Source organism: Parus major, chromosome 2 (assembly GCF_001522545.3).
Source record: "Parus major isolate Abel chromosome 2, Parus_major1.1, whole genome shotgun sequence".
In the NCBI taxonomy this organism is placed as follows: Eukaryota; Metazoa; Chordata; class Aves; order Passeriformes; family Paridae; genus Parus; species Parus major.
Window position 1 is genome coordinate 25,302,413 of NC_031769.1, and position 24,179 is coordinate 25,326,591.

General features: G+C 37.7%; 1 protein-coding gene across 2 annotated transcripts in view; it reads left to right on the plus strand.

Annotated features, from left to right (window-relative positions):
• Positions 1-28: 28 nt before the first annotated feature.
• The window catches only part of GLCCI1 (glucocorticoid induced 1), a 51,620-nt gene continuing 27,469 nt past the window's right edge, over positions 29-24,179 (plus strand). For both annotated transcript variants that reach the window (XM_015618687.3, XM_015618688.3), the window contains exons 1-2: positions 29-158; positions 19,224-19,375. In XM_015618687.3, the coding sequence (XP_015474173.1) occupies positions 19,355-19,375 (21 nt within the window). In that variant the 5' untranslated portion in view covers positions 29-158; positions 19,224-19,354. The remainder of the gene's footprint in view (positions 159-19,223; positions 19,376-24,179) is intronic.

The window sequence follows — 24,179 nt, forward strand, 5'->3', positions numbered from 1 at the left end:
CCCACCGCCGCCCAGCGCGACGCCGCCGCTGGCGGCGGGCAGCGGCGGAGCGGAGCCGGGCAGGGTGAAGGGCAGGCAGCGGCGGTCGCCGGAGAGCGGCGGCAGCAGGAGGAGCAGCTCACCTGAGAGACGGAGCCCCAGCTCCCCGGTGTACAGAGGTAAAGCACCGGGAGAAAGCCCATCTCGCTTCCCTGCCCCACGGGGGTGCTGGCCGGGCTGGGGCCGCCCAGCCTCCGGGCACCCTGGGTTCTGTTTTCCGCTGTCGGACTGCGCCCTGCCTCTTCCCCGGGCCAGCTGGGGTGGGACACGGGGGGACTCCGGGACCGACGGGAGGAGCCCCGCCGGAGCCTTATGGAGCGGGTCGGGGGGCGAGAGTGAGCCCTAAATACCCCCCCCCCCGGGCAGGTGTCGTGCCCAGGTTTGCCCTGCCAGGAAAGGGTGGGGGGGAAAGCTCTTGGTTCTGCTACCCTCCAGCGGGATGGGGGGAGGCGACCCCTGAAATGTCATCCTCCTTCTCGGGCAAGGTGAGAATCCTGCTTGGGAAAAACACCCCCGCGCCGGCCTCGGGAGGAGCGGAGCGGGGTCGAGCCCAGGGGCCGCCGGCGGCTCCCCTCCCCGGGGGAGAAGCAGTCGGGGGCTCCGGCGGCGGTGCTCTTGCCGCTTCTAGCACTGCGCTCGGGCTCTGGCAGCGGAGGTGTGTAATAGGGAAGGGAGCCTAAAATTAACCCGCTTCCCTGTCTCCAGCTGTAACTATCTAGTAGGGGTGATAATGATTTAGATTCATATCTGGGGTGTCACAACCCAGTTCTGAAGTGTGTGTTAAAACCAAGCCTCAAATGCTCTTCCTTTCTGCAGAGCTCGGTTTCTTAAGAGACTTGCATTTTTGTAAGATCGTAGGTTAAAAAGATGTGATGTTTCCAAGCTCAGGCTCCAAAACAAGGAAATTCCCGTATTGAGGTGCTTGAAAACAAGTCTGTCTCCTTGTGATATTTAGTACTGAATCCTTGAGACTGTAAAAAACTCTGCCAACCAAAACCTGCTACTAAGCAGCCCTCACTGTAGCCAAAATAGGCCTGTAAAGTTTAAAATGTAAAATTGATTCCCAGAAAGTCCAACTTAACCTGTGTCAGGTTGTCTGTTAAATTATTGAATGTGTTAAAGTGGCAGTGGCCATCTTACCTCCCCCACTCCTTTCTGCCTTCCCCCATCATTCGAGCAGTTGAATGAATTGGACTAAATGCACTTTTTATGTTGTCCTGCTGTAGCTATCAGGTATCGCACATCATCTCTTTCTGGGAATGCTTTCCGTGGTTCAATACCACTTGCTTTTTCTGTCTCTTCCATAGGTCTCACTGTTTGTGATTTCTGTGGCAGATTGTGGTCTGTGTTGAGTGTCAGCATGTGTTGTAGCACTGGAATTTTACCTTCTTTCCTCTTTAGTTTTTATTTGTAGTAAACCCTTGCTGTCTGTAGTATTTGCAACTTGGGCAGATCTGTCATCAGAATTGTCCTAGGTCAGGGGCAGCATTTTACAAATGAGCAAAATGTCACTGCCAGTTACAAATGAAGTTAATTTGCCCTATGCATCTGCTTATGCAGATGACCTAATTGATCGTGTTATAATCTGACCAGACATTGTAATGTGTTTTTCAAGAAGACACTCTATTTCTGCAGAGGGTTTGGCATGCTTGAAAATGGAACTGAGCTTCTGTGGTTTTGATTCATTCAAGCTTTATTTAAAATTTTAAAGACAGTATTTTTCTGACTGTGTGGAGCACTAAATGTAGATTTCCCTTTTCCCTCTTAAACCTTTGGAAAATGCTAATGAGAAGCTAGGAAAAACCAAAATATCTGTGTGTATGAGTAGTGATGGTGCTGATGAAGAGCAGTAAATTACTTAATTATGGTAACCCGGAGGAAAACATTGTAGTGGTGCAGTGTATAGAGTCTACGCTTAAGGTGTATTGAAGAGGGAGGAATATGGACAGTTACCTGCGAACCATAAAAATACTGCAGAGCTGTGAAATACTTCATTAATGTGTATGCATTTTTTGTTGGAGGGGAAATTTTAATTTTGGAGAGTGGTTTCAGTCTTCTTCATCTATGGGCTATTTTAGTCTTGATAAATCAGACTATAAATTAGTAGTGAATGACTTTTCTGTCATTAAACTTGTTTGAGCTTGCCTCCTGGTGAACTGCGTCAGCAGCACACAGAGCTTGATTTGGTTTAATGAGTGCAGTGTATAAAATCATAAACGGTCCATCGAGAAATGCACCCTGTAATCTGTATGCACTGCAAAGAATTCGTTCCCCCTCCTCCAGGTCAAGCCAGCTGCTGCTGCAGAAGCTGACATCCTTTAGCAAATCCTGAATGAATGAATGAAAACAACGTGATCGCCCTAATAATGACCACAATTGCACACGTCAACAGCTTTATTTTACAGAAATACAGGCACCATTTTCTAGTGGGTGAGAGTAATAAGATACTCTATTTCTTCAGTCTTGCAAATGAAAAAAGGTTACCAAACCTCCCCTTGGTTTGTACACCCACCCCCCCCCCCCCCCCCCAAAACTTGAGCTGTTTTTACACAATTTGGAATATAGGTCCATGCCATGGGGCAGTATTTTGTCTTTGTTTCCCTGCTTGTTCTCAGCATTTTAGTACGTGACAGGTGGACACTAAAAACATGTTTGTAGTCTATATAGTGATAATAGTATATAGAAAATTGATTGATGAACTGGGGCACTATTGCAGTAATAATGGAGGACTTGAAAAAATTTAAATGTTCCATTTTCAGACATGGACCATTTTGCTGTGGCTTGTTAAACAATGCTACTCCAGCTATTTATAGTTGTTATCAGTATGCAGGTCTTGGGGAAGTGGCTTGATTAAGTTTTTTTGTCAGTTTTTCAAAGCCATTTCCCTCCCACTGCTGTAAAATGTGAGCTTAGGCTCTAGGTTTAATCCTGTTGTTTTTCTCACCAGTGCAGGAGATGTGTTTGTCTTTGGCTCTGCAGTCTGACTTGGATTGTTTCACGAATATGCTTGTTCTGGAGCTGCTTATGATTCCGATGGATAGATGTTATTCTCTTAAGACACCTGTCCCTTCCCTGCCTCCTTTCAGCCTTTTTTGGTATAGATGCCTTGAACTGGCTATCCTACTAAGCCATTTTGTGTGGATTTTAGTGAATTGCTAGAGGTTCTTTAATGAAAGAGATTTCTGTGAAAACACTCCAGCTTTGAGCCTCTACAGGTCAGAGCAACTACCATTGCAGGCACTGACATCATTACTACATGAATGAAAGCAGCATGGTCTGTTTTTTCTCCCATCATCATGTTTTCTACCCCTTCTTTCTAGTACACTGTAAAGGTTTTTGTTCTGTAGCAGCACCCTGTGTTTTTAGGACTGAAACTTTGAATAATACGATATTTTCTTTTAAGCAAATTTGAGAATTTTTAGTTGTTAGGAAACCATCAATACCAGCAGTATTTGATTAGTACTGTTACTGAATGGGCGAGAAATTGTGACTGTTAAATGTATATTTTTAAGGTGCTGGAAAAAGAGGGGTAAAACCTGATATCATAGGATAATCTGCAGTGTGCAAGTCTACACCTTTCCTCTTTCTTGAAATGTGTTCATTCCTTACTAGTAGATATTTTTTATAGTGTGTGTTCATGTTTTGGAGAGCTGGCAGTGGAAAAAGCGTCTGAATACAACAACACGTGGTTTTCTTAGAGGGAATATATCTGTTAGATCTCTGAGTGCATAAAAGTAATGTCAACAGAATCTGAATCTATGTGGTTTATGACAAAGGATATTCCGGTAATAATCCAGAAAAGCCAAACCCTTGGACATGTCAGATAAAACTTGCTACTTGCCTGTGGACACATCTTTTAAAGAAAAAAGCAAGTTGTTTTCTTCCTTGCCTTACCTGGATAAAATCAGAAGTTTCTGCTGTTATGTAAAGTAGCTTGTATAAATATGAGAATGTGTTTCCTGTTTAGTTTCTTTTTTTCGTGATATATTAATATTTTGTATAAAGGAGGGTGTGACTTCTCTGTGATTCAAACTCAACACTGCTCTCACCAAATACTTTGATTTGTTCAGTGTTAACCCTGGTGGTACTGTAATATTATGCTCCTATATTTTTCTAACTTTCACTTAGACATTTTATAGTACAAACTTTTTTCTATTCCATTTCCAAATTTTAAAGACGAACATTAGTTTTAAGGACACATGAAAAATACTGTAATCAATTTGGCTGTTAAAGGTTCCCAGTGCCTTTTACTTCCCAAAATAACTCCTGAAGATTTGCCAGTGTAAGTGAGAGAAAGAAGTTGCAAAAGATGCAAAACAACTGCATAACCCAGTTTAGTGTAAGAAGTGCATATATCTACTTTAGGCTAGTGGAATGAGGAGTGGAGTAAAACAAGAAGTACTGTTGACCTCTAGACTTGTAAGGGATATCAATATTAAAAAACCACCCAAAATTTGTACTTCAAAAGGTAGAACTATTTTAATATCCTGGATTCAAACCATCCAATATTTTGGCATCATAAGCATTTATACCAGAGATCAAGAGGATCTTTCTTTTATTTCTAGCAAATGTAGGTAAGGAAGTAATTTTTGTGATGCTTCCTATTTCCTGATCCCTTAATAATAGCAGTATTCCCATAATTGTATGGTCAAAACAGTTTTGCTCCAGCTTTGTCCCTCTCTCTTCCCAAAATAGCTTTCATTGGAATATAATATGATGACATAAAAGACCCTGGCTAAATTTGTTCCAGTTGTCCTGAGCTCAGAGCCTTTTTAGTTACATGTTTTAACATGACTGTAAATAAGAATGGTGTATTAGATGTCTTTAATGAATAATGCTTTATGAAACAAATTAATTGAGCTTCTTTCAGGTGTTAAACTACAGGAAGGAAAAATAGGAAGGTATTTTCTTTGTTCAACTTGAATAATATTGTAGCAAGGCTTTAGCTTTGAAGACAGAAGCTCCCTATTGCATGGAAAAAAAACAGCTTAAGAAGTATATGATTTTACCTGTTTTAAATCACTACTTGACCTTTAATTCTTATTCTTTGGACATAAGCAAGTATTAGTGCGTTACATACAGCCAAAGTGAAGTTACTTGCCAACCTCTGTGTATAGTAAAATAGTAACAAATACTGAAATTTGGTTTCTGAAATTCATGGTTCCTGTGTTTTGTTGTTTTCATTCCCATGGTGGTGGGGTGAATGGAGGTTCTTAAAATGTATTTAAAAATGCAGGGAGGGTAGATCAATGAGTGTATCTTAGAATCTTATAAAAAGGGCAGTGTTCACCAGGTCTAGACTGCTATATTGCAAAAATTCACAATAGAAAGCTGGTTATTTTTAAAATGGGTTGTGTGTTGCTACTCTGTATCATTATGAAAAAAATAATAAAAATAACTGATGCAGTAATTCTGAAGTTTTAGTTAAGTCTTGACTTGAAAGCAGTAGTTGTAACAATGCAAAACGGATTGGAAATAGAATATATACTCCTGAGTGTTTCAGTTTAAGTGACTATATGAAATACATTTTAATACCAGTTAATTAATTATCTTAATCTGAAGAAGAAAATAATTTTTTTAACCTCCAGTGAAAAATGAAAGTTCGTGTTTAAATCAGGAGACAGTTACTTCAGTAGAGAACAGTGTTGCCAGCACTTGACAAAATAGGTAGTTCTTCATGGATTTCACATATATTCTTGTGAAGTTGTTAAAATAGTAGAGTTTAAACATCAACTAGCATTTTTAAATAAGTATCTTTTATTGATGAAAAAAATTACCCTGTATTAAACATACATAACTGGAAAATTTTTCTTGAGAATTTAACTGTTAATGATCATCATCTTGCTTTAGTGTTAGTATTTAAATACATGTTTATGTTAGTCTTTCAGTCTAGCGGTCTCCCATGTAAATCTGTAGTGCTTAAACAATGGCTTAAGGCATTTTCAGGCAAGTAAAATGTTATTTACATCTCATCATTAGAAGGGATACATCACAGCAACTTGTCAGCCTGAAATTATGCCCTTTTCCTTTGTGTCACCATTTTTAATATTTGGGTAATTGCAAAATGAAGAGCATTGGAGATCAGGGTGAAGGAAAATGGGTGTTTGTACTTAATAATCTAATTCTGAGTAATGATTTTGAATGTGTATTCACTTCCCCAAAATTAGATAGTCCTTCAGTTGTGCTTTATTTTTTTTCCCCATCTGATTTGACTCTGAAGCTCATCACTATACACATTACTATACAACTATACATTACTATACAACTAGTTTTGGAGATTAAATGCTAAAGTGTAGAAATAGTCCTGAAAGGGATCAGAGACTTCTGCAGTGAGCAATACCACACAGGTACCATGACACAGTATCATGACACAGTGTGTAATAGCAACCCTTTGGAACGGTGAGTCGGGCTCTGGTTCTTACCTTTCTGAAGCTGTGATCCTATCCATGGGAGCCCTCATCCATGGTTGAAACTGAAAAACATGCACTCTCAGGAATTCTTCCCAGCTGTGTGAGTCTGGGCTTAGAACCAGAGCTGTTCTGTTACATGGCCCCCTTGGATTGTCTGGTGATAACTGTTCAGACAATGTCTCCTGTTAGTAGGACAGAGGAAGGCATGTAGCTCCTGGAAGTCTGGCTTGGAAGGAAACACAGCCAGGCCAAGGATGGTTGTGTTGGGGTGTGCCCTCTCAGCCTGCTGTCTCAGGCCTTGTAATACAATGATGATGATGATAATAATAATGTTTTGCATTGTAATACAATAATAATGTCTCTGCCCTGGATGTCTTCATTTCACTTCTCCTCCTTTAGTATATGCACTTCCTAGCTGCTGCTGCTGCTGATTCTTGCCAAATTATTCACCCTGTTAGATTAGTTTTCCCTGACAGGGAGAAAAAACACCCAGAAGGTGTGAGTGTCTACACTCAAGCAGTTTTCTGCACAAAAAAATTGTAAATGGGAGATTAACCTAAACAGTTGGTGTTAGGTCAGTGAAGATGGTTGTGATGAGAGGTTTTAATTTTTTGTAATAGTAGATTTCTTAATTAGTTTTCCGTATTTTTGATCTTGTTGCTTTGCAGATTGTATATACTTCCCAGTAGGTCATAAAATGTTACGGGCTTGAGTTTTTAAACCTTAGTGCAAGGTACTGTATGGTTAGATCTCCTTATTGAGTGTTGCATATGTCCCAGTGATAAATGATGCCGCAGACATTGGTATTTCTAAGGACTTGACTTCCACTGTTGCTGGTGTTGAGAAATAGCTGTTTGCAGTGGATATTCTCAAATACAAATGAGTGATAACAGCATTAGTTCTTATATGCCATTTGTTTTGCACAACTTGAAACTAGTTTTCCACAAACTATGCATTGTTTCCTCTTTAGGAAGAAAGTGTCTCGTATTTTGCTCGTAAGAGCAGTAGATAGTAGTCATGATTTTTGAATAATGTAGTATCCTCTCTAGAATATTTTCTTCTCAGTCTGCTGTGGGATAATCTAAACAAGAATAATAATTTAAATGTCTCTTTCCTTGAACAGTACAAGTTGCCTGTTTGAAGAAGGCTACCTTCAGCCTTCTTTCCTGTGCTCTTGCCACCAGGCATTAAGCAGTATTGCAAATGTGCTTCTGAATTTCAGGAGTTAACACTTATTTCTATCAGGTCATGGCAAGATCACGGGCATTCATACTTGAATTTGAAACTAATTTCTGTAGCTAAATTATTTGTTATAAGTATTAATCTGTTTTTTAGAAATGTTTTCTGTAACAGTATTTACTTAGTCGTGAGACAATTATATGTATGGCAATGTGGGTATGCTTATATTATGTGCCTTTTAATCTCAGGTGTTTTGGTGTGTAGTGCCTATTCTGGAGTTCTGAAAGAAATAATTAGTAAAGGTTGGCTAGCTGGTTTACCTGGGTATCTGCATTTTTTAAAAGTCTTCGTGGTTAGGAAAAAAACCCAAAGATTTTAATGTCAGTCCTTAGGCTGCAGTACCAAAAAAATTTCAAAACTCTAATAATTGTTTGACATTTGTCAGCATTTGGAAACCAAGGTATCATTCAGAAATAATGTGTTCTTACCAGGAAACAAGTTTTGGCTATTCAATGTTCAATTACTAGCTAATTCAATTAATTGCAGTCTGTGGAAATTACCCTGTAAATACAAACCCCACTTCAAATTATGTCATGCAGTCAGAAGTTGGCTATTGGGGAGCAGATTACCTAAATGCAGGTATAAAATCCCAGGTTTGTGAGCATATAGTTCTCAGGGTTAACAATGCAATTGCTTTTCTTAGATGAAGTGCTGTACCCATGCTGGGAGCAGAAGTGTTGCTGGATAAATCTTGAAAATTTTGCACAGTGTTCCCATAACTCAGGCTACAGAGACAGCATGTAGGAACCAGCTTTACAAGAGCTATAAATTTCTGCAGGTATTTAACACGATCTCAGTACCACTCCTTTTGCAAACCATGGCAGAGCTCCCTAGCCCAGTAGGACTAGAAGATGGTGGTGTATAGTAGGTGTCAGAGTGGTGCTGTCTGTGCTCTGGGAAGGTTTGGTGAGGGTCACATATGGAGTCAAATTCAGTGCTGAGTGTCAGCTAGTTGTTCTTTCTGGAGTCTAGAGCCCTGGAAAGTACATTATGAAAACCAAGTGGCTTTGCAGCATTGACTCTGAACTAGATGTTACACCTCCATATTCAGCATATATTATTCTAAATCTTTGTTACATTTGATATCTTAACTTTCTGCTTTTTAAAGCAATGAAGATTTGAGCTGCTCACTGAAAGTTAAACCCAGATTTACACTGAGTGTCCCAGAACAGACTTTGACCAGTGCGACTCTAAAAATACCAACTAACTGCTGAAGAATGCAGAATGAGACTTAGGTTTACATAGTAGCTGGGAAGCTGCCAGGTTAAAGGAGAAGCTGTCTTCACAGAAGCAAGTTTCTGTTCAAGGTCTTAAAATCTTCATTCTTAACTGATAGCTGTGTTTGCTTAATTGTGGCAATTGATAGTGGAATACCACACTTCCTTTCTCTCATACTCCAATTCCTCTGCTATTTCACTGTGAGTGGCTCCTTTGTTGTACCTGATACCCTGCCTGGAATAATCATCTTTGCGATGTTTTCTTCACCTACTAAGAAACCATAAAATACATTTGAAATACTTGCTGTTCTTTTCAAAGGGAACAGGGAAAAGGCCTAATCTGGAAGAGAAAAATTTCTCATGGGCAAAAAAGTAATTAACTCATGTATGTTTAAAAGTAATGTGTGCTTGAGAAATATCCATACAAGGAAGAGACTGGAGACACATACTCAAATGTAGGATATTGTCCACATGGAAGATCCATATAAACTTCGGGTGTTGCTGTAGAAAGAGAGGGTCATGGTTTCAAAATAATTTGTTTAGCAAAGTGTGCAGTTCATATATTATTTAAAATATTTTGTAAAACTGTTATATAAATCTACCTTAATTTCTTCCCAAGAGGGAACTAGGCTATTTAGATGGTTGGAGACTCATGATTTTGTTTAGAAGTGTGTATAGCCTTTAATATAAAGGATGCAGGGAAATCTTTTGACTGCAAGGTTTATAGCAGAAACTTAGACTGGCCACATTGAAGGTAGGAATTACCAACTGTAACAACTCAAAATTTGGGAGAAGCAGAAAAAATGGGTGTGCAGGTGCTGCACATAAAGTAAATGTTAGATCTAGCCTTTGTTTAGTCATGCAAATTTGCATGCATATACAGCAAAAAAAGTCCTATATAGAGGTTTGTTTAAAATTTGTGAATTTGAAGTAAAGTAGCTTGAAAATTTGACTAAACAGGGTTTCTCTGCCTTGAATACAAAGACAATCTGTTTTAATAAAAAATGTTAATACTATTGGAGTCTTTCAGATGTCAGAAAAGTTCAAGGATGTGATCTGCTTGCATGGACACACCTTGAAAAGGCTGCTTGGAATAATCAGAGAGCCTGCAGGAAACAGCAGGAAGGACTGAGGAAAGAATGTCATGTTACCAATCAAAACGTGAACCTTAGCTGAGAATTGTTAAAACATGAACAGACTTGGACTTTGTATGCTTCAAGACAGATAATAGAAACATGGAGATTGAAAAATGAGGAAAAAGTTGTAACCATTTGTTATGAAGAAAAAAGATCTGAAACTGATTGGCTAACATGTATGGTTTCAAAGTCAGCTCCAAGGAGTAGTAGCTATAGTCTCAGAGGAAATAACACAGATACTTATTCAATACTTTGCATTCACCAGAAAAAAGTCTTAAGAAATCACTTTCCATAAGGATGGTGATTTTCAACCCAGAAAGATGAAAAAAACCTGAAATTGCAAGGGACGAGGATAATTTGGAATTAGGAATTACCAAGACTGTGATAAATACAGGTTGCATATTTCAGTAAAGTCAATTTAGAGGTCTCCGTTGCAGGATTCTAGAAAAGCCTACTCCGAAGTTGATGCCTTCAGATCTGAGGCAGACTTGTTAGTAGGAGTGACATCATTTGAGAATAGATACCTCCTGAGTATAGCAGGTACATCATCGTCAATGCTGATGTTTAAAACATGTTGTGTGCAGTTCTAGAGTACAGAGAACTATTGGTGAAACTTTTGAAGAATTTTGAAGGAATGGTGGAAACCAGGAAGAGATGTTATAGTGCAAAATGAGCTTTCCAAGTGGTGTCATGCTAACCAGGTTGTTTTGATGAGAAAACCGCTCTCCTAGATGGGAAGTAGATCTTATCTGTTTAGGCAAATTTTGAAATTAGGGTGATGAAACCATTGATGAATATTGAGAGGTTTAATTAGCACACAGGAAGATTATGCAAAAAGAGTTTAAGAACCATGGGAATTGAAGTAATAAGTTTAAAATCTAGATTTAAAAGTAAAAAGTGGAAGTTAACATATGTGGGGTTGTACTTGATGAGAGTATCTTTTCCTCAAAGGAAGAGCATCTAATTTGAAAATTCTGTAGGGTGGAGTTGGATGATGGCGAGATCTCTAAACTGTCAACATGAAGTAACTAAAGAACTTGTGGGCACAGGTCTGGTCTTACATGAAGAGCAGTCAGCCACACAGGGGCTGCTGAGGCATTAAATGGGGTACTGCACACCCTTTTGGTGCTCCCCAGTTCAAGTACGGTAAAGTCAAACTGGAGCTGACTCAGAGAAGGACTCACAGGTTAGGAGTTTAACTGTGTGATGCTAGAGGAAATGTGAATTAAAATACAGTTGCTTTATCAGAATCCAGGTGAGCAAGGCAGGGAATGAGTGGGTGGATTGGTTTGAGAGTGTAAATATTTATATATTAAACTGTAAGAAGACTTGAAACCATCAGGACAAAAAAAGTTCCTGGGTGATTTTTCCAGTAGGAATTGTGAGGAAAAATACCTACTGTAAGATGGACTTTACTCTGTTTTGAAGTGATTATGTGTTGTGTCTGTGATAGCTGCGAAGTGGGCTCCAAATTTAGGAAGTTGTTTCTAGGCCTTTGTTTCTATGTCTTAACTGATAATAAAAAAATAATTTATTTAATCATCAAAGTTGAGCACTTTCATTTAGGCAATCAATTTTAATCTGGTTTTTCATTTCTATGTTTCAATTTTTTTTTCCCAGAAAAATTTATTGTTCTTGTTTAGTATAATTTGCTCTAGCTAGGAGAATGCTTTCTATCTCTAATAATTGGTGATCATTATGATGGCATTGTATAGCTTCTGTGCATTGATTATAGCTCTTTGTGTATTTTGATTATGAAAATGGTGAGTTGTGCCTTCTGATTTGTTTTACTCATTATTATGTCCAGCTGCATTTTGATGGAAAGAAGAATTAAAGGTTTATAAAACCTTCACTTTCTATATCTTATACACATCTTATAACAACAACAAAAAAATCCATTCAAATAATTAAGTTATTTGAAAAAAGTGTTCTTCAATTACTGAATCAACTCTGTGTGTTTATAATGACCTTCAGTATTTTAATTATTAATATGCTGGGAGAAAAAATAACACCCCAAGCTTTAGTGCTGTTCTTGGTTTCCAGTTTGGTTCCCAATATTGGATACATAGACTAGATGATTCAGCAGATCTAAATTAATGAACTAAAAGGAGGGAAATTCACTGTATCTGCTGAAGTACCCAGCAGTTAGTGGATGGTTGTTTCAGTGCTTTTTCCCAAGTACTTAGCTGCTGAGCTCAAATCAAATTTGTCTTAACTTTCTAGTACAAACACTTTTTAGATACTTCTAAATTATTAAATGATACTAAGTTTAGGTATTTGTGTATTATTTAAATTTGAAGTAATACTTTTACAAAAAAAAAATATCCTAAAAGCATGAAATACATAAAAACCTGGAATTTGGGGTTTTTTACCTCCTTGTCATCCTGCTAGAAGAGTGCAAGTGTGTAGGTTACATATGCTGAACAAAGCAGGCTTTTGTGACATTAAATCCTTCAGGTCCTATACATGCCAGCAGTAATCCTCGTTAGCAGAATAGTTTAGTTTTAGCAGGCTGAAACTTTCTGCCATATGGTTTGTTTACTTTTCTTTTGGAGATTAGAGCGTTCTTTCTGTGTTTGATCTCTAAGGATAATGTTGATTTTAAACAGGGGAGTTTTGCTGTGAACAAAATCTGACTTCTGAAAGATATTCATAGTCACATTTTACTTGACCTGTGGTTGAGGGGAATAAGGGATATGAGGCAGAGACCTTGCAGAGATATGAATAGGCAACTAGGACTTTCAGCCAACTGTAGATCCAGTGAAATACGCCTAAAATTCATCCATGTGTTCAACTTCCTCTGGTATCCATACTAGCCTTGCCACTGTGCCTTCCTGTGTGGTTAGGTGAGCAGAGCTGTATGTCCTTGGGAGTTGTGCATGAAACCTCTGTTATGGAAGGAAATGCCTTAACCTATGGGTTGGATTCGGTGAGTAAGCAGAAGATCTCTTCCCTTTCTAGATGACTTAGTCATAGGTATAAAAGATAACTCAATATAGTTGATTCCTAAATCCCTTACTGTGGGACAGTGTGTGTACCGTTTTCCTTTGATGGAACAAGCTGGTTTGGTTTTATGTTGTTTTCCCAGTATAGCTGATGTCCTGTCTTGATAGACTTCTGCTTCTTGCAGTTCAGTCTGAACTCTCATAAACGTTGTCAAACATTTGTCAAAACCAAATCTGCCCTGAGTGCCAGGCTCTAAAATGGTCTGTGTGGAAGACTGGCTCCCCCTTTTTTGTTTTTTCTTTTTCCTCCCTGAGGAATTCTGGATGTAGAAAGCGCATGGACCTGGACCTCTGAAAAGATCTTTGCTCTCAAGAAGTAGCCTGCTTTCTGCTTTTTCCGTTTTGGTTGTTGAAGCCTTGGTTAGATTATGGTGCTGCTCTGTGCTGACTTTTTTTTTGCCCCTTCAATTAGGATAGTGAGAGGAAATTAGAGTGGATTGTGTCTCTCTTTAGAATAGTAACTTCAGAATGTCATCCCTCTTCATTTTCAGTCATTCTCTCTCTTGATGTCTAAAGATAGAAACGGGGAATAATTTCTGAAGTTGATACAACCCAACCAAAACCAGTGTGGTGCACATAGTGAAAACACATTTTAGGGAGCTGAATGTAAAGTACTTTAGAGATGTATCAGAAAGTAATTTTAAGACTGTCTCTTCTTATATTCTCGTAGAATTATCATTTTGGTAGCAAAACACTGTACTGCCTTTTAAATGTTTGAAAACACTAGTATTTTGTTTTGTTTTAAGCTATTAAAGAGATTAGGCTATTTAATTTGAAATTATGAAGGAAAAGTGCGGTAATTTCACGGTTTTTCTTTTCAATTACATAAAAGGGTGCTGTGGGTTTTTTTAAGATCCTACTTAAAATCCTATTTTTTGTTATTTTGTATGAGCAGTACACGGCGAACAGCATGCTCTTTGTTGCTCTGCACCTTTCTGAACTATTAATGCAGTCATGCAGCCAGTTAACAGATTGGGTCAGAAACAAGTCTGTCAGTCACTGGCAACTGGGAAATGTCTTTTGAGCCAATAGATCTCTTTGCTTCTCTGGAGTAAAACTTCAGGGGACCCCAAATCCCTTGTTAATCTTTTTCATGAGAGATTTTGGCTCCAATTACAAGAGAAAAGCCTTCTTGAGAATGAAGATTGAAATATTTTTTTAGATTGGCCTCTAAATCCCCATTATTCAGTCTTTTTCCTGGCAAAGTCATAGAGACAAGTTCTGCAAATTAAACGCGCACCAGTTTGGCTGTCTACCTGCATAATCAGAGCAGGAAAGACTAATCAGATAACATTCAGGTATCAGTACAGTGTCATTATATACTTGCTTAAAAAGCGAACAAAAAATGAAGAAATACTTCCCTTGACCAGACTCTTCAGAGACGGAGTCCTCTTGAATCCAGAAGTCTGCTTTTTTGGTACTCAGGCAGTCACTGTCCAAAGTAAGCAAGAGAAAAGGTATCCCTTTTTCATGCTTTTACAAGGTGTAACAGGAGAGAGGACTTTTAAGTAGGTGGAGGACAGTCATCAGTAGCTGCTGTGGGAAATGTGACCCAAGTGATGTCAGGTCATCATTCTTACGGGTCACTGTGGGCCACCATTCCTTCATATTCAGCTTTCCATTTCTAGTTCTTGATCCTAAACATTCCCACATAATTCATTATTTAAGAAGCATTCACACAGACATTTCTGCATCTCATTGGGTTAGTAGATTGTTGTATATTTGCTGTCATATCTGGTAGGAATGTCCTAGAAATATTTGATGCTATTTTATGGTGGTATATGCAGTCTCTGAATATCCTTTGGGCCAGACTGCTTGAACTCTGACTTTGTGGCTCTTGAAAATAGCCTTAAGCAGACTAGGATATCCATCAGAGAGAGTCTTCCCAAGAGTATTTTTGGAGAAAATGCTTTTGGAGTTGGTATTTATTTCCTAGATAAAATCTGAAATTCTTTAGGAATGGATGAGTCCTAAGCTTGGGACTCATTTCACTGGTAGCTTGTGACCAAAAGGTTGTGCAGGGTGCTAGCAACTAAACTAGAAAGAAATGACATATCATAGAAATTTATTGTGGAATTTAGTACTGATATTTCATGGTGTTTCGAGTTACTAGTTTAAGAAGAACTGTAGAGAAAAGAAATCAAGAATGTTGTCTAACATTTTGACAGGACAGTGTCATGATTAGCTGACATCAATAATGAGGTGACAACATTAAAACTCCTAGTTTTGGAGAACAATGAATTTTATTTTTATTTCATGTTTTTCAGTTAGTTTGAGAGGAGTTGGTGCTGTCTGACATTCTTAAGATAATTTAAGTCCTTCAAAATCAGTTATATCTATGCAAGTATGTGAATGGAAAAGTTCTGCCCAAATTTTAACTGGATTTGCTAGCTGTTGAAAGAAACATGGGAAGAGATGATGTTGACAGATGAGCTCTGGTGGATTGAGCTAAACCAGTTTTTTCAGTGTTACCAGTGCTAGCTGTCAGTCTTGCTGTTCTGTTGCAGGTGATTTTCCTCATTGCACTTGTGGCACAAAGCTATTTAATCTAAAAATGGACTGTGAACATGGCTTTCAGATTATGTGCAGGTTAGCTGCTTCTATCCTAGATGGGAAGGCAAGCTCTTCATTTTAGAGCTGCAGCAGATGGTTTTATTTCAGCCCCATGTCCCTTTCAAAAGAGCTGTTGTGTTAGGCTCTTGCTGTCAGAGAAAAAACTGTCAGGAAAAAACCCCTTTTTCAGTCAGTCTAGGTGGTATAACTAGAATTCTCTTTGCTCTCAATGCAGCATGCAGAATTGTGATTTCATGCAGGTTATTTTAGTTGATTCCTGCTGGGAGGTACGATCATGCCGAATTTTGCCAGCTGTAGTATTCAGGTGGACCTTTGTGACATTTTGTGTAACATTTGTAACTAGAATGGTGTAGCAATTTGTCCTAAATACATGCCATTAAAACTTGTGGCACATTTTAAATAACACATAAAATCACAGGATATTCTGAGTTGGAAGGGACTCAAAAGGATCATTGAGTCCCACTCTTAAGAGAGCAGCCAATACAGGGATCAAACCCACAACCTGGGCATTATTATCATCATGCTCAACCAAGCCAACCTCGATGGTCATGAGGTGTCTTGCCTTGCTGCAAGCATATGCCTTGCTTTTCTAATTTCTAGATAACTTCCTCAGGTAATGTTACACTGCTTATATGCTGTGATTTTAAGTTTGATTATTCTGGAGGTAGAGCTTAGTTTCATATGAGATGTCTCGCTTGTCACTGACTAAGACAACAGAATCCTTTGATTTAGCACTGCAGTAAAATCCATTCATACTCGCATAGGATAGTGTCAGATGAGTTTTAGTCTGAAACTTGGATAAAACCAGTCTATAATTTTACAGATTTCTTAATATTGTTGAAGCCTTTCTGAATGCTGAAGTCCGACAGCTATCTTCAGGAGCTGTTGAAGCACTTCAGGTATTTTGATTCTCAGAGAAAACTGGAGCATGAGGTTTCCAGCCAGCGGAAGTGATTTGGGCTGGGGAAGGATATTCATGATAGTAGCATCAATATCTCATTGATAATGAAAATTTGGGAAGAAGTATTATATAGTAGCTCCCTAGAGTAGTGGGAATCCAGACATATGATGAAGTGAGAAAAGCAAGAAATAAACCCTGAGAGCAGTTCTGATATTTAGAAAACTACTTAAACTGATCTGATTTGCCACTGTTGGGGTCCAGTCCAGTGATGCTCTCCAGGGCATCCCATCATGTTTGAGTACATTACTGAACACGACACTTTGTCAAATGCTAATTTGCAGAAGTTCCTTCAAATGTCGTGCTTATAGAGCCCTTCTCCTTCATTTTTTATGATCTAATAATGCATCATAAAAGGTGAGGAGCCAAAACTGTTATTGAACAGGCCACAGGGCTGCTACTGTTCTAGCACTCCTGGTGGTTTTTGCCCCTTATGTTGTGACAATTCTGCCATAATGGGGAAAACCCTCTGTTTATGACTTTATGGGGTTGCACTTTAGTTTTCATTATGTTTAATTCAGTGAATTATTTTGCCAAGTGGATTCATACATCTGTGCATGCCATCTCAAAGGAGATGGAAGGAGCGCAGGTATGATGGAATAGGGATGGCATTAAATCCATCTCAAAAGAGATGGAAGGAGCACAGTGGTGAAATAGGGATTAAATTAGTGTTAACTTGAATTGGTTTATGTAGTTGAGAAGTTGTTTGTTTCCTGGAATTCAGAGAAACATTGATGAATGTGATTTGGAAACCACGTCTTGAACTTTTTCTTCTCTCAGCTTTAAGGCTTGACAGTGTCTTGCAGTCCACTTCCAAGATGCCTGTAGAAAAACAGAACTAGTAATTTTTGGTGGTTTTCGTTTCTCTTCAGTTTTAATGGTATCATTTTAGTTACTAATGTTGGGATTTCTGTTGCCTTTCCCCTGGGTGTAGAACAAGTTACAAACTTTAGCTAATTGTCTGGTTGTATATATTTTGTTGTGTAATTTGGGCTTGTGTTTTCTTGGGATTAGTCATTTCTTCATCATCTTCAAACATTGTCTTGAGCATTGCTTCTGACTTGTTTTAAAAGGTGTTTTTTTGAGGAACTTCCAAAACTTGGGTTGAGAGAGTAGCATAGTGCCATAGCATGACAGGGCAGGTTGGAGGAATTCTTTGTAGCCATTTACCCATGAGGTACACTTGTGTTTCAATGCAAATGTAAACACTAGTTTAATTTTTAAAATTTGTCAGCTCTGTTTTGGATTTCAGACTTCTTTACTTTTAATAGTTCAAGGATCTTTCTTAAAATGCAGATTCGTCACAATTGGAATCCTATAAGGATGGATCTGTTTGAAGTAGTAGGGATTTGATTTATAGATATGGCAGTGAAAATAATTATAGTATGAAAGGCAGCATGATATATTATGTCATGTCCAATTCACAGCATTATTTAAGACTCTTCACCTAAAATGGGTAGCTAATGCAGTGTTTCAGCAGGTCTATATTTGTCTAAAATGGTCTGTTTTATCATTATTGTCTTCATATATCATACTATAACCATACTATATTAGTGCAAGCTATAGCCTAATTGTGCTGAATGCTATAAATCACATTGATGATGGACTCTGCCTTTAGAGATCCATCAGTTCTAGGTGATACACAAATAGAAAATACTTGTGGAGGCCAGTGGCCATGTTTGGACTCAGAAGTCTACCAGCAAGTCTGCTCTCACATTCTGAGCAGTGAGTAGGCTTTAGGTGGGTCAGATCAGTGCATAGCACGTGACTAACTTGGAAGTTATCTCACTTGTGAATTGCTTTTAGTAGGGATGAGCGAAACAGACAGTAGCTGCCGTGTAGGGCTTAGGTTGGCTAATGTGAAGTGTAGAAAATGAGTATATGAAGTAATTTTGCCTAAAGAACAAAGCACAGTCAATCCAGAGAGCATGCCATAAAACGCTTCTTTCCCACATCAATCTCGTGAATCACCCTGCACTTTTCTCTCCAAATGAAATGCAAGAAAAAGTGTTCCATGATCTGGGTGTATGGTGAGAGAAGTACAGGGAGGAGTTAAGGACTGCAGGCACAATGATGAATGAAAGCAGACAAGGCAGGTGCTCTGGCTGGAGTCGCACTCTCAGCTTGCTAAGGCCTGCAGTGGGATCTTGTAAATAATATGAAATTGATTTAAATTATGAAATAATATGGAAAAGAGAATAAAGTGGATATGTGTCTTAACAACCACAATTTATGCCATGATTTGTATTTTAGTATTTAGAAGGCTAAGCAAGCTGACTTCAAAAGTGCTATGCTGTATTTTCTATTTCTGCATGTCTGACTTTCCTGAGTTGCATCATCACTGTATTTAAATTTGCTTGATGTTTTTTGCTGATGAAAATACATAGCATAAGTAGCCCAGCTCTTTGCAGATATGAATACCTGAAGCATTGGGGTTTTTGTAACTGTTAAATTTTCCCTTTTCTATTTGTTTTTCTCTTTTGTCTTACGTATTTGCTTTGATGTGATGGCATTCTTTTCAGCTTGGCATTTAGACAAAACATATTTCTGATATGTTCTTGCCGTTATGTGTCATAGCTAGCTTTTAACATTTCACGTCAAATTTAGCCTGACTTTTTTGTTGATTTTGTTCTGGTTTTCTACAGTGGACAGGCCAAAATCCCAGCAAATCAGAACTTCTGGTACCATAAGGCGAACTTCTTCTTTGGACACAATAACAGGACCTTACCTCACAGGACAGTGGCCACGTGATCCCCATGTACACTACCCTTCATGTATGAAAGATAAATCTACTCAGGTAAAAGCTGTAAAACAAGACAACAAAGATGTTTCATATAATTGATGTCTACTCAATTTAATTCTCAACAAATGTGGATTCACTTTATTAGATATGAAACCCTAAAATAAGTTACAGTAGTCTTTTTTTAATTGGTGCTAATGCAGTAACATGGTATGCGACGATAATATTTTTATGCTTTTAGAAAACAGTTGTTAAAAATAATTTTCTCATTGTGGGCAGATCTATTGAGGCTAAATAAGCAGGTATCAATCTCAGCCTTTTATTTGGTTTATTTTGAAGCTGCTATATGCAAAATTGTGCTGTTACTTACGAAAAAGAGTCTGTATAGCAGTAGCTAACAAACTAAAGATTTTGCTAAATCATTGTAATAAACCTGTCAGTTTCAAAAAACTCTGTGTGTGTGGGGCTGAAGGAAGGCCACTGATATTATTCATGGCCTGATACTCTTGTGATAGCATTAGATTCTCTTTAGGGGTCTGTCCTCAGCAGGACCCTCTGGCAGGCTGCTGGGGCATTCTACTGCTCCAGTACTCTGACTAGAAAGGTGAATGTTCTTTCTTGTCTGCTTCCTCTTTGTGCTGGAGCTTGTTGCCCACAAAGATGATCATTGTCAAACAGATTAAAAATACATAATTGTATGTATTGTACCCCTCCCCAGTTATTATCAAAGGAGCTGCATTCTTATTTTTTTCAGTAATGCTTTTGGGGTTTAGAATAAGCCATCTAAGTTTGTCTTCCAATCCGAATTGGAAACTAGAAGAAACTAGCTTTCTGTTATATTTTCAAACTAACAGGCCATGTAGGTTTGGTTGTTAAATCAGTTGCTTATCTCTTGTGCCATGATTCTGATCCATAGTTATCATGGGTCTTGAAATAGATTCTATGATTATAGTCTTCTGTGTAATACTGAGTTTTTCAGGACAAGTTAGAATGTATATAGAAGTTTCCGCATCTCTAAAATATGGTGTCATGCAACACAGGAAGCCCTTTGATGGGGTAAAGATAAGCACAGAATGCTTAGAGAATTAAAAATAAAAAAAGGGTCTGTATGTTTCAGGAGTCTTACTTAATGAATTTGAGAAACTGGTGATTAAAATGTTCCAAGAAGATTTTTAGAAACTGTAATGAGGACCCTTTGGAAAAGGCTGTCTTCATATCCTGCTTATTTTGAAATGAGACAGTTTTAGCCAAAAAACAGCAGTCATATTTACTATCACAAAAGATCTACCTAAAAAGCGCTTAAGCCTGGATTTATTTTCAAGATGCCTTCCTTTCACAATTCTATGACTTTAAAGTCTTTGTGTTTTGAAAGCATAATTTCCATTCAGGAGATTTTCAGTAGCATGCTTTGTAGTTACTGTATTTCCTAACCACTCTCTCAAAATACATATCCATATCAATCTTTACAAATACCCTTATGAATAGAAAATTTAGAGTATTTAAACATTCACAAACAAAGCTTTTAACTAGTTACAGAGAAGATAAACAAACTATTCTATAAATATTTGAGCTCCAAGTATTTGGCAGTAAAATTGCTTTCCTAGTGAGCTCAAGTAAGTGTTCAGGTTATGTGAATGTTTGGCTGCCTCCCTTTGCCTCATTCAGAAACTAAAAATGGAGTTTTACCTTTTCAGCATAATCAAGTATAAAAGATAGGAAAAGCATAATGAAGTATTATTTCAAAGGGGTAGGAGCAGGGAGATCTGAAGGTTTGCATTTGTGGATATCTTCCAGCAAGGAATTATATTAGCTGTCTTTTTATACAAATGGTGCCAGACTTGAACATTTATCAGTGCTTAGGTTGAGTCACTACTTGGGACTATGAATATGTAAAATGGAACAAGTGTATTGATATGCACAGTGGTTTCCAGTTGGAGGGCTTTTTTGTTTGGTGGTTTTTGTTTGTTTTTTACCCCCAAATGCTCACTAGGGAGGCTTGTCATATGTTTTGGTGTGTGTCTAGGATTTTGTTGTTTGAGCTCTGTGTAGTTTGAAGTATATCTCATTTTAAGAACTAAGGATGAGTTCCAAGTTGTTGATAGGATTCATGCATAGCAAATTAAGTTAAATAAAAAGAAGTTAATGAAAATCAATAAATGATTTTTCTGTATGAGTATGTTTCATTGGAGAAAAATTATCTCTTATTTTACTTCTAAATTCCTGAACGATGCTGTCAGTATAACTTACATTGTAGGTGGAATAATTATTTCTCTTTCAAGGGTATATCTTGTTCCTAATTAAATGTTAATCTCAAATCCAAATTTTGTGCCATTTGGTTAAGGTGGTGATTGTGGTTGTTCCAATTTTCTTAGAATTCTTGTTTTTAAAAAAAGAGGGTTTTTTGTCTTCATGGTGGTCAGATGAACCTTTAACGAGCTTTATTCCAAGTCCTTGTTTCCACTTAAATTCTTTCAACTTGTATATAACAATTGTGAACAAAATGTTTCTTCATAATAATAGAAGGGAGGGAGCAGAATTTTGTTTGGTTTAGTTTCTCTCATGTCTTGGAGAATAGGAACTACAATTCTTACTTCTGTGTGCCTCTTACTTGCCCCAAGTGTTTTGACTGAAAATGCAGAAGAGAAGTGAGGTGGTTGCTTGCTTTTGGAAAAATACACTCTAACACTGCATTGTGGTGTTTGCACAATTCAGTGTTTCTCAGAATTCTGTATGTATGTTTGTGTGTATATGTGTGCATATGCATACAACTAGCTGATCTTTAAGGAGCAGCACGTTTTGGATAATCAGAGGTATGCAATTTTATTTAGTAGTGTTTTAAGTATTTCAGAAATGCAGGTAAATTTCCTATTATAGGAAGTTACTTGTGTTGATATACTTTGTGATCCCCTTCCTGAGCTCATCCATTGTCCTACTTTTCTCTCCTTATCTGAACTTTTCATTAAGGCCATTTAAAACTCAATATAACTTCTTTCCCCATTTTTTCTGTCTCTTGGGAGCACTGATGGAACAATTTTGTACACCACTTCTTGATGTTTCATCATTTAAGTCTTTCTCCCTTCATAGTGTAAAGAACAATTCAATGTTGTAAAGGCCGTGTCTAACCTTGGAATCTTCAGAAACATTTGGATGATTATCCAAGTTGATAAATATAATTATTTGGCAGTAGCTAAGTAATTTAAAAGATTTATATAAAACTAAAAAGGAGAGATTAAAAAGAAACATGATGTTGATTTCATAACATAAGTATTGCCAGTTAGTTTGTCATGTAGTCTTTCTCAATCTAAATAATACAAAGAAACGAACAAATGGCCTAGTGGCATTTTTATTATCCAGTGATTTCCAACTGATGACTTAGGCATATCCAGCAGTATTGGAATCCAGTTTTTCTCATTGTATGTGGAATTAGGTATGGAACAAATGCAACTGAAGAAAGTTTGCCAAATGCCTTTCAGAATTTTTATTTTTCTCTTACCTAGAGAATAGTGCAGAGTTTCTAGGCTGTGTTTTTCTTATAGGTAGGTCAAGGCTTTAACATAGCTAGCTCTCATTAGACACTTGGTTTTTTTTCTTCTGGGTAGATTTTTTTTCTGTAAAATTAACAATCATAAACAAAGAGGCTGAATTCCATGAAGCTTTTTTTTTTTTTTTTGGTATGTTAGTTGTAATTGATTTTATGGGATATTTTAGTGATGTATATTGTCAGAAAGGACAGGGAATATGATATGTGTCATAGAGTGTGAATTTGTCATTCTAACTTAACCTGTCTGTTGTTTAAGAGTCATCATCTATAGTGAAATTGACTTCTAACTCCTTAAGTAGTTTCTCTTTCTAAGGTTTCTAGATAGCCTTTGAATGCTTTAGAAATACCTGAAAACCCATCAGTTTTTATCTTCTAGTGCTGCTATTGGGTTTCTTTTGAATGTGGAAAGTTCTTCAAAAGCTCAATGCTTACCCTGTAAAGCATAGACATAATGTAGATGTTCCAGAATGCAGGCCGGATGTAGTAATTAGAGTGAAGGGCTGGCAACAAATGGGAGATATTTAAGGTAATACAGTCTTATTTTAGGTTTAAGTAGGTTGGTATGCTATGCAGTCATTCTGATCTAAGTGGAAAAAATGTAGGTGTATGTCCCTGGCATGGATGGAAAAGCAAGTCAGGATTACCAAACGTGTTGGAAAAAGTGCTGATCTCTACAAGGCTGGGTAAGTTAGAACTAAGGCAACTGTGATTTATGTGAAGACTGAAGAATGCAAACAGATGTTGCATTCTGAGCGTGTCCTATCCCATGTGTCAGCTGAAATGGACCACAAACCTTAATGTCTTGAAAACAAGGGATCCATGTCTTGCAGGTGCAGCATTATCTAATGTTTTCAAGGATCTCCCCCTAAAATCTTAGTTTCTTGATATGACCTTGCAGGACTAATCCTTCTTCATGAAGTTCAGTACATCACTTCTGTGATGCTCTGAATGTTACCAGTTTCAGAGATAGTGCCTGATGTCTCTTACTGTGAGAGGTACTCTTTCTCTCTGACTTGAAGAACAGCAACTGTGGTTTTGTTTGTGTTTCAGAAATTTTTCTTCTAATACAATTCTGAATTACGTTCTGGCTTTGATATTATTTTCTTTCGTATGTTTAACACTTTAGAAGTGCATTTTCAGCTTCAAATGAAGGCTTCCATTGATAAGCCTGTTTTGTGGAAGTTGTAAATAAGATGAGAAAAGAATTTCCATGAAATGTGACAGCTTGTGGGTGCTACATACCCCCATCTTATTTGTGATCTAAATGACAGCATTTAAGTGAGGTCTTCATACATAAGCTAAAGTTAGAAAAGGAGAATT